Below are 9688 nucleotides of genomic sequence, written 5' to 3'. Positions count from 1 at the left end.
AGCAAGTGAACTAAAAACATAGAAAAAGATGCTCAGTAACTGTCAATGTGATGACACACTGTGTGGCTATACTCTCCGTTTTCTAGGAATTACTATCTCACAGAAAATTGAGCAAATGTATGAGAAAACCAAACAATTAGACAATCTTAAATCCATGATAAAGTAGATTAAAATGATTACGGTGATCGTGAATCTTTATAATCTCCTGATTTCTGGCTCTGCATTGTAAATCCTGTAAACTCATGCAAAAGCCAAACTACGGTATCTCTGCTAGGACACGCATTGCTCTCTCCTACATGTACCAATAGTTCAGGCAAGGGTCAAGTGGTCAATAGTAGTGATCAGAGAGGCCTGCTGCCCTTTGAGCCCATCGACCTCTCAGCCCCACAGAGACATGGAGAATATAACTGCTCCAATTCATATGCAATTCACATGTGGCTGCAAGTCTGGGGTGCATCGGAACGAACGGGTCCTCTGAGGCCTCTGCAGCATTGGTAGGATTGATCTGCTTTACCCAGGGCCAAGTGCGAGCTGCCAATCCTAATGCACTGTCAATACGAGCACACCAGGAATATCTGAGGAGAGAGCCGCGGACTGCACGGGAGGGTGGAAGTATCCATTTCTGCTGTGCCTGCAGCCACTCATCCTCCTGTATCTGTCACGAGCTATTACATCGACTCAAACATAACATGTGCTACAGAATATGCTGTAAAAGGAAGTGGGCTTTTATTTTCAGTCTCATTCGGGATACGGAAGAACAGTTACACTCAGATGATGGCTCTATGTATAAAACATGTTCGGAGCAGTATGTTCTCATTTCCAGTGTGCTGTCCCTGCAACTTTTTCAACGTTTTCTTTTCTGATTTGAGCACTTGCAGCTTCTGTTTGCTCGGTTATGTTTTAATTTTTAATGTGATGTAAAAAGAGAGAAACTGACTTCCTTTAAACGTGCTTTAAAACTTATATTCAGTTTACTATCCCGGTTTTCAGTTACCCCAAATTAACAGCATATCAGGTGCTGTAACATGACTCTACAGAACAGAACAGGGAAAAATATGGTTTACATCCACATTAACTGCGTTAAAGATTTGTATGGGATACCGCACATATTACATATGCAGCAGGAAATCCTCAAAGCAATGTTTTATTGTATTTTATTGAGATAAAAAAAATAATAACATGTAGTTCTAGTTCAGTTCAGTGATTCTGTGCCCCAGATTAAGCGGGGCTATTATTTATATCTGGTGCGAAGCTTTATTGTTATTTTAAACATAAAACTATTGTTACGCAGTTGCCGTAAATCGGGGTTTAATTCAAGGTTGCCACGTTTCCATAGCAACCATGGATCCTGTCAACAAATCCGGAAAAAGGAGACGTGGGAGACGTAAAAATTGGTAAATAACGTTAAGAACATTTTTCTGGGCGTAAAGTATACGTCTTTTGTACATTAGTCAAACTAGCGTCAGCTGTTTTACGCACTTCGGTTTGTTATATGGGTCGTTTTAAACGTTACGTGACTGTATTCACTCGCCCTAAATCAACATCCTCAAGTTAACGTGGCTGTAGGCGACTGGATGGCATTTTAAATCTTGGGGAAAGTTAGATTCAACCTGTTTTGAGCCTGATAGTATTAATAACCACGATAGTCATTTACAAACGCATTTTCTACGTGTTGCAGCAAACTTACCCGCAAAGCTCCACCGGACAGATGCATGTTTCCAGCTGTTGGGAGCCCGGAGAAGCTGGACGTCAGCGTGAACAGACAGGTAGCCTCGTTGGTTGATCACTCCTGTGGCATAAGGAGGGAGTGTTATGATGATAGCATACTTTAACTTAAATATACATCAATGAAGGTGAAAAGTCAGCCAAATTTGTATACTTAAGTACTCGGAGTACCGTGAAGTGATTGTGGATGTGTTGTCCAGTAACTTCCGTTTTCAAATGTATTTCATTAAAAACACATACATTCACAAAATGGAAATAATCAAATGTCTGATATGATAAAAACATTACCAAATCAATTTGCACATGTGCACATATTACTTGTCACAGCAGGAAACGTTCAGACATGTGACATTGATGACATTTAATGGTGCTGTTACTCCATTTTCCATATTACACACTTTTGTGCTTCTCCTGCTGTAACATGACGACATGTCTGCTGCGAAAAACACTTATTGGTCATTACTGCCTTGACACTTAGACTCAGTATAAGCCCAAGTCTTGTGGGTGGACAACAGTTTATAAAAGGGGGGTAATTTATATCACAGGACAATTTGTGTTTCATTCTCCAGGGCCTGTCAGTGCTCCACGTGGCCTGCCTCTACGGCCAGCTGCCTACCATTCAGCTCCTGGTGGAGTCCGGGCCGGGGTGGATCAACAGCAGTGACCTCCAGGGTCGCCGGCCTGTTCACATGGTCCTGTCCTCCCAGAGCTCACCCAACACCTCCTCGTGCCTCAGATACCTGCTGGAGCATGGGGCCGACATCGATGTGTAGGGGCATTATTTGGGAATAACGGCTTTAGGCAGGTTTTCAGTTAGGGCAGGTTTTATTTTCTATTTTGGGTTAAAATATAAATGTTATTTTAAAAGGTACATGTAGAATGTAAATAATACTGCAAAAGCAAAATAATGATTACAGTGAGATGATGGCATTTACAGCTGCTGCTGCGTGAGATGGTTATGATGATAGTGAACACAAAGATGATGAAGCTCAGAAAATATGGGTAAGTAATTTTACTATTAATAACAGTACCACAGATTCAGGGATGACCCCGCTTCACCTGGCTGCCTCTGAAGGCCTCCTCGACTGCACAGAGATCCTAGTCCAGGCCGGAGCAGATGTGTCGGCCCGGGACAGCAATGGACACACTCCTCTGGATCTGGCACGCATCTGGTGCTGCAGGAAGGTAGCAAGGTAAAGAGCTGCAAGAACATTTTGTATCAAAAATGAAAGTCCGATTAAACTGTTTCGGCTAAGATGACGATATCAGGCTTCTTGTGTCTTTGTGAAGGTATCTGAGAAGCTGCGCGTGGCAGGAAGATAAGAAGAAAGAAATGCAGGAGAGGAAGCTAGTTCAAGCTCTATATTGTGATCTTGTGGATATGGCCAAACTGAATGATCTCAGTAAAAAGGTTAGTTTGTGTTGTGGAAATCCTGTCATCCAACATTTGGGCATATATTACCCTCACACTGTGACGGAATCACAAAAATCAGTTTCTAATTGTTGCAAATTCACTTCATTTTTATGACATTTGCGGGATATATTGAACATCTCACAGAAACTAATCACACTTTCTCTGCGTCAATTCCCAGACACTTAGTGATGCGAAGATGACAGAGTGGGCAAACAAGAAAGGTTTTCCTCTCCTAAAGGATTTCTGCCCCAGAGCCTTGGTTAGCCAGTACCACAGCCAGTGCCTTCCAGCAGATCAGAGCCGCTCTGATCCAAAACATGCCAAGCACCCACCTGAGGGCCCTCAGGAGGACAGGAGCTCCTCCATCAAGAAACCTAAAGCCTCATCCTCCAGGCCTTGGACCATCTTCATGGGCCTCCAGCCAGAGAAGACCCCTAAAGAGCTGGACCTCCGGGACAGCGTTGCAGTGTGCAGGGACAGCAACAGCAAGAGGTTTCAGTACATCACCAAGTGGGACAATACGCCTCGCCCCGCCCCTGACCTGCCCCTGGATGTCCTCAAGAGAGTGTTGTTCCCCAGAGCCTTCCCTTCCAGGATTGCCTCCCCTTGGCACTTCGAGCCACAGAGCATTGTGCAGGTCCAGCGGCGAGGATACCCCCAGGGGCGGAGCACCTCCCCCTGGACAGAGGTGGCCATGCACCTGGCTGAGGTGCTGGAGCCTGGACACTACTGATCCTTCCACTCTGTACTGGAAGAGTCTCAGCTAGACCTGAAACTAGTAGATGTGTTTAAAAAAATGTATTAAAACCCATCAGGTAGTGAAACATTTCTTATAGTTTTACATCCCGGCTTGTTGGACATGGAAAGAAGCCACTTTTAGCTTGACATCCTGCCACCCCACAACTTCAGCTCAAAGTGACAAAATTAAAAATGCCACACACTCCAGACACTGCTCCTCCAAAAGCAGACGGGGGGGGGGAAGGGTGAGGGAAAGGTGAGAAAACCTCACTGAACTGGGTCACCTGTCACAGATGTATCCCTGCACTTTCACTGATCCCCCCCAGGGTAATGACTGGGGATCCAGGTGAGGGCTTGTCAACAGCATGTGTGTAACTGTGAGCTGTGGCCTGTCAGCTAAAGGTGTGTGTATGTGAGTGTGTGTTGTGGTTTTGTCTTTTTCCTTTACTTCATGAAGCACTTCACACCTCAGTGGGGGTCAAAGAGCAGACTAGCCTCAACCTGATGCACCCACTGTGACCGAGCCATATGGGACTTGAATAACAAAATGTCATCTAGCTACAGTCCAACACACATACCACACACACATTTTTGTGGAGCTCACTGCAAATGAAATTTAACACCGAGCGGGTGGATTAACCTGGTTTAATTGGAAACGACGAGGCTCAGTAAATCTACTTTGGTTTTATTTCCTTTCACACCAACCCATGAAAAGAATCATTTAATCTCTGAGTTATTTCAGCAAAAATCTCTTTTATTTTATGACACACTTTTGTGCATACCAGCCTACATTAAAAAAAGAATTTCGGCTCCTTTAATAGTACTTTCATCAAACCACTTTGAGCAGTTCTTGTCCCTGACACCAGTAAGCTTTCCTGGGTCACTGCACGGTTTGATCTTCGGAAGTGTTTGAATTTTTCTTTGATGTCAGTTCAATTTAAACGTTCAGTGTAAAAATAAAAATTAGTTATTACTATTATTTTTTTAAAAAACAGAAAAGACTTTCAGAGAAGACAGGGCTGTTGTAGACTGCAGTGCGGGTGATTAAAGCGAGACAAGAAAAAACAAAGTGCACCGTTTTTGTGGACACGCGTCAGAGATAGCTGAATATCACTTTAAGAGTATTTAGTTATGAAGTGATCAGCGCTAGAAGTATTTATACCATGGAACTGGAAGTTTTCATAGAACAGAAGCAAATTACTTAGAATTAAACTTCAGATAGCCTGTTCTCATTTAAAGTAATATCAATGAGAGCTTCAGTGTGCTTCTGTGTTTCTAGCAGCTGGTTTGCCACTTAAAGCCATTTTATACTTTCTAGGCTTACTTACTTACCAAAATCCATGCTTGAACATCTGGATTTAGCCAGAAGGAACCTTTTAAGTCATCACATTTATGTCTCATTTCAAGTTGTTGCTAGCTGTATTTGGTCTCTTAATGCCATTTTGTGTAGTGAATCAGATGAAGTGTGAGCAACACACAATACACAAATGACAGCAGATGTCATCTCAAGAAGAAAACCGATAAGGATTTATCTGCCAAAGTCAGAATTTACAGGTATTTTGTGGTTGTTAATTTCAGACCCCGCACATACATATTTTAATACCAAAGCTTAAAAAAAATGGAGGAGTCCAACAGAATTCAAAAGCATTGCACTATGGACAAGATCCCCTCAGTGAGTTCTCTAGTAGATGTTGCTGGCAGTCACCACAGACAGACAGACAGACAGACAGACAAGGACAGACGAAGACAGACAAACGTGGCCTGTGCAAACTTTGTGGGCTCGTGCAGCAGGAAGCTCTGATCTGTTCATTGGTCCGTCCTCTTCATGTGCTCTTCTTCCACTTTGGCTGCTGCCCTGTTTAAGTCCCATCCGAAAAACAAATTTCCACAGTCCTTCCTGCTTCCCCCCTAATTTCCAACACATACACTCACTCGCGCACCCCGACGCAAGAGGCTGCACCCCAGGACTGAGCTCCTCAGTACATTTTCTGTCGGCTGGGCAGCACTGCCTCCTTGAGGAAAGAGAACACAAGGAGGATCCCAGACCTCTTCCCCCTCTTGCCCTTGGTGAAGTAATTAGACACCACATCATCTAAAAGAAGAGAAGAAAGGAATGGGCAATAAAAAATAATAAAACCATTCACTCCGCCCTTAAATACTCCCAGTGCTCTGTCCAAAGGCAACATACAGCCGAAGAGAAAAAGTCTCACCTCCTTGTTGCATGGTGGATGGAAGTACATTTTCCCCCGCTGACAGTGACACAAAGAAGGCGAAGGGGATCACCCACAGGCAGATGGTGAAGTATGCCAGTACCTTGATGCCAGTCAGGAACAAATTAAAGATTATAAGACAAGGAGACATTGTACCTACAGATGAGACGATTATTAAACTGCACAGTTTTCGGGTCCAATATTCAGCATTTTCACCATCATCAGTAGAGGGTTTTTTTTGTCCCAGCTGCTGATAAAATAAATGTAAAAATGTGCCACTTTGTTTCTGATGAAGCATCCTCTCTGTCTGTGGTCTCACTTCAATATCCCGCCCACAATATCTGACTGATTACACATGCAGAGCTACAGCCTATCAACACTGAATAATCTGAATCTGTTGAGTAACTAGCAATCAAAGTTATTAAATAAATCTAATGAATGTAGTAAAACATGATAATATTTGTCTCCATAATGTAGCATAGTGGTAGTATAAACTAGCAGAAAATTGAAATATGAGCACCTCAGAGTCTTTCTCCACAACATAAAAAGGCACCATAATAAATTGACGTGGTATGGTATCATAAACCTGAGATGTGTTTACCTCTGAGAATGGATAATACTCTTGTGCAAAGTACTGGAAGGCCATATAATGGTTCACCACCACCAACACTGGGAGTGAAAACAAAGGAAATGAAACAAAGGTTGGAAAAAGTAAAAGAAATTCACGTACATGTTACTGACAGATAATGACCATTGATTCGGTAATAAATAAATAATTCCACACACAAGATTTTTTTTTGTTCTTGTTAGTTTCATATAAATACCAGGAAGCATCTATCCTTACTGTGCTTTCACAGTTTTTCTTTAGGTGCTCTGTTTTAAAATAAAGAGTCAGGGTTTGACACACTTACCACAGGAGAGGATGAAGTTTGGGGAGCTTAGGAGTATGTAGGGGAAAGTCTGCAGAAGGCCAAAGTACACCAGGTTGGTGAAGAGGCCGACTCCCACCATCAATACTGGGAAGCCTTCAAAAAGGTAGAGGCCTGTCAACACACCTGTCGAGAACTGGACACATTCACACACAGAGTCAAACAGAAGTGCTACAGGCTTTCTTTACAGATTTTGCTGCAGTATATTCTTTAAAAAACATGTCTGTACCCACTTACTCACCATTATCATGTACTTTATTATTCGACTGGTGGCTACTGTGTATTCTTCTATTAGTTCTGCCAAGTAGTACAGGCCAGCAGCTGAGTAAGGACAAAGATGGTAAGCAAGCAAATGGGGGAAAAGCTCAAATCTCTTAACAGTTTGCTATTCTTGGTACTAACAACAGTCACTGCCCAGTAGGTAATGAGATTCAGTAGCATAAAATAAACACAATCCTGATTTTACAAAAGCAGATATTGAATGAGAACACATAAACAAACCAAAAATTTGATGAAACATGTTATGCCAACCTTTGGTGTTTGACAGGTTTAGTTAACACAAACAGTTTTAGTTGTTCCCAAGACTCAGTTCATATCCCTAACTGTACTTGTTGATAAGAAGTGGGTCTCACAGATTACATAAGGCTCCTTCACCTTGTACCAATTATGGTGTCACACTGTTACCAAGCAGCTTATGAGTGGCAACAAAGAGCCGGAAGGTAAGCTACTCTGTAAGACAGCCATTGGTAATAAAGTATGTCAGTACCTCTTTGTAACAACACAACTGTCTAATTACTTTATTGATAGTTAATCATTTCCTTTTGGCTTTTGCTGACTGCTTCTATTCAGTAATAATACAGTAATAAAGATGATAATTGATACGTGAGCAAGAGTTTGTCAAATGTCATCCTGTAGTAGAGAAGACACGATGTAGATACCCTGGCAAACCAAATGGTGTTCTTATTACAAGATTTTAATTGACCGATCACTGGTAATTGTTTCATAAAGCAACAATAGCATCCGTCCTATTTTCCTTTTTCTGCCTTTGCCATGCTAAAGCAAAGAGTAAACAGATAACGTTACTGCAGCAGAGGCAGGGACAGAAACAGAGACAAATATCTAACAGGTATGACGGAGTGTGACCGACATTAACAGGTTTCAACAGTCAGCAGCCACACCTGACAGCTACAGCAGGTGATACGTGGCCAGGTAACTAACTGGCGACGTGGACGGACAGGCTCCTCGGCATATTTCCTACAGATGTTTTCAAAGTAAATTCAATATGTTGTTGGTGCCGCTTGTCAGAGGCAGGTGGGCCGCATGTCAGGCAGCAAGCTGGTCAACTAACCTAACAGTACTGTCTGACGTAAACAAACGAAAATGCCCCCAGTCACACGTTAGTTGGATATGCTAACGTTCCTGCAACTTTAGCTAGTCTTTACTGCGTGTCAGACATTATGACCACACTAACTTTGTTTGCTGAGGCACTGCCTGATTGATTCGTTTGTATCGATACGAAGAAGCTGAAGAGAAAGAGCGCTCTATCGATAAATTCTGGCTAACTGTTAGCAAACATTATCAGAAAATATAAGCAAACTTTACGCCTGGTTTCCCATGCCCTAAGAAAACTACAAATAAAGAGATGGCAAAAATCTAACCATAGCAAATTATTGTGCTTTTACATAATAGTATACAGTCTGATACTATCTAAAAAAAACTTCTCAGATTTTAAAAAACTACAAAAAAATAACAACTTGCCTTCTTCTTTTATCCTCCCAGGAAAGCTAGCTTGCTAGCTAAGCAGGTAGGTAGGTAGGTAGGTAGCTTGCAGCAATTCATCAAAGCAACTCATTTAACTTATTTATTATTGTGGTAGGTTTACTATTCATAGTTGCACTTTATAATCAACACACTGGTAAGTGCTCATACGGCCACCGCTTTGAGAAACGGAGCCTCATCAACGCCAAATGGTGCAACTTCACCTGCTAACTTGGTCCGCTAGCATTAGCAAGCAACTGGTAGCTAGTGAGTTACCACTTGAAGGGAATTCTCAGTGTGCACTTACCTATTGCTAGAGTGACGAAGGATATCTGGATCACCAACGACAGCCAGCTGAGTAAATAGATAAACCACATTTTTCTGCATATGAAACAACGCAGAGAAATATGAAAATAATACACAAAACTGATAGCTGGCTGCTAACTAGCAGTGGCGCAGCGGTCAAAGTTCCTCCCCGTGTGTTCTCAGCACAGACTGAAGAGAGCAGAAAAGAAGGGACTTGTTTTGGTTGTAGCGCCATCTGTGGTTGGAGGATAAGTTAAATTAGATAAGATCTGTCCTAAGAAATGCGTGGGAATTGGCTGCAATTATATAGCACTTTTATATTTGCCTCACTGACACATTCACGTCAACGAGCTACCATTTTAGTCAAGGTGCGGGTCTCATCTGGAATGAGGAAAGTTCAGCATGTGGACAAGAGGAGCTCTGGTTAGCGTGGTAGGTTAGGTCCCTGGTTGAATTAAATGACCCAGAAGAGGAATGTGATAGGTGGCTAAATTTACTGAAAAGTTTTTAGAGTGCAAAGGGGATACTGCCTTCCCAAAGTTCCTTTCTTCAGCAGTGTTTTAAAAACACATAGTTTGAGTGTTTGTGACCAAATGTCTCATGATGTG

At 42.2% G+C, this 9688-nt stretch overlaps 2 protein-coding genes across 2 annotated transcripts; one reads left to right on the top strand and one right to left on the bottom strand.

The window, feature by feature from the left end:
- The first annotated feature begins 1300 nt into the window (after window positions 1–1300).
- Window positions 1301–4293, top strand: ankrd53 (ankyrin repeat domain 53). Its single transcript, XM_046380241.1, has 6 exons — window positions 1301–1394; window positions 1679–1766; window positions 2295–2494; window positions 2754–2918; window positions 3016–3136; window positions 3318–4293. Exons 1-6 carry the CDS (start codon window positions 1342–1344, stop codon window positions 3870–3872), a joined length of 1182 nt encoding a protein of 393 aa, XP_046236197.1. The 5' UTR covers window positions 1301–1341; the 3' UTR covers window positions 3873–4293.
- Window positions 4294–5382: 1089 nt separating this feature from the next.
- On the bottom strand, window positions 5383–9298 carry tex261 (testis expressed 261). Its single transcript, XM_046380242.1, has 6 exons — window positions 9082–9298; window positions 7258–7337; window positions 6999–7152; window positions 6689–6756; window positions 6088–6190; window positions 5383–5969 (listed from the first exon to the last, which is right to left on the bottom strand). Exons 1-6 carry the CDS (start codon window positions 9149–9151, stop codon window positions 5854–5856), a joined length of 591 nt encoding a protein of 196 aa, XP_046236198.1. The 5' UTR covers window positions 9152–9298; the 3' UTR covers window positions 5383–5853.
- Between the last annotated feature and the right edge of the window lie 390 nt (window positions 9299–9688).

This window comes from Scatophagus argus, chromosome 23 (assembly GCF_020382885.2).
Source record: "Scatophagus argus isolate fScaArg1 chromosome 23, fScaArg1.pri, whole genome shotgun sequence".
NCBI lineage: Eukaryota > Metazoa > Chordata > Actinopteri > Scatophagidae > Scatophagus > Scatophagus argus.
Note: the sequence above shows the minus strand (reverse complement) of the source record. Positions and strands in the feature narration are given on the sequence as shown.

Excerpts from the sequence above, each read along its gene's own strand:
- ankrd53 (XM_046380241.1), top strand. The coding sequence starts at position 1,342 with ATGGATCCTGTCAACAAATCCGGAAAAAGGAGACGTGGGAGACGTAAA. Across the intron at positions 2,495-2,753 it reads CATGGGGCCGACATCGATGT|TACCACAGATTCAGGGATGA; the intron begins GTAGGGGCATTA and ends TATTAATAACAG. Across the intron at positions 2,919-3,015 it reads TGCTGCAGGAAGGTAGCAAG|GTATCTGAGAAGCTGCGCGT; the intron begins GTAAAGAGCTGC and ends GTCTTTGTGAAG.
- tex261 (XM_046380242.1), bottom strand. The coding sequence starts at position 9,151 with ATGTGGTTTATCTATTTACTCAGCTGGCTGTCGTTGGTGATCCAGATA. Across the intron at positions 7,338-9,081 it reads CTTCGTCACTCTAGCAATAG|CTGCTGGCCTGTACTACTTG; the intron begins GTAAGTGCACAC and ends GTCCTTACTCAG. Across the intron at positions 7,153-7,257 it reads TAATAAAGTACATGATAATG|TTCTCGACAGGTGTGTTGAC; the intron begins GTGAGTAAGTGG and ends GAATGTGTCCAG.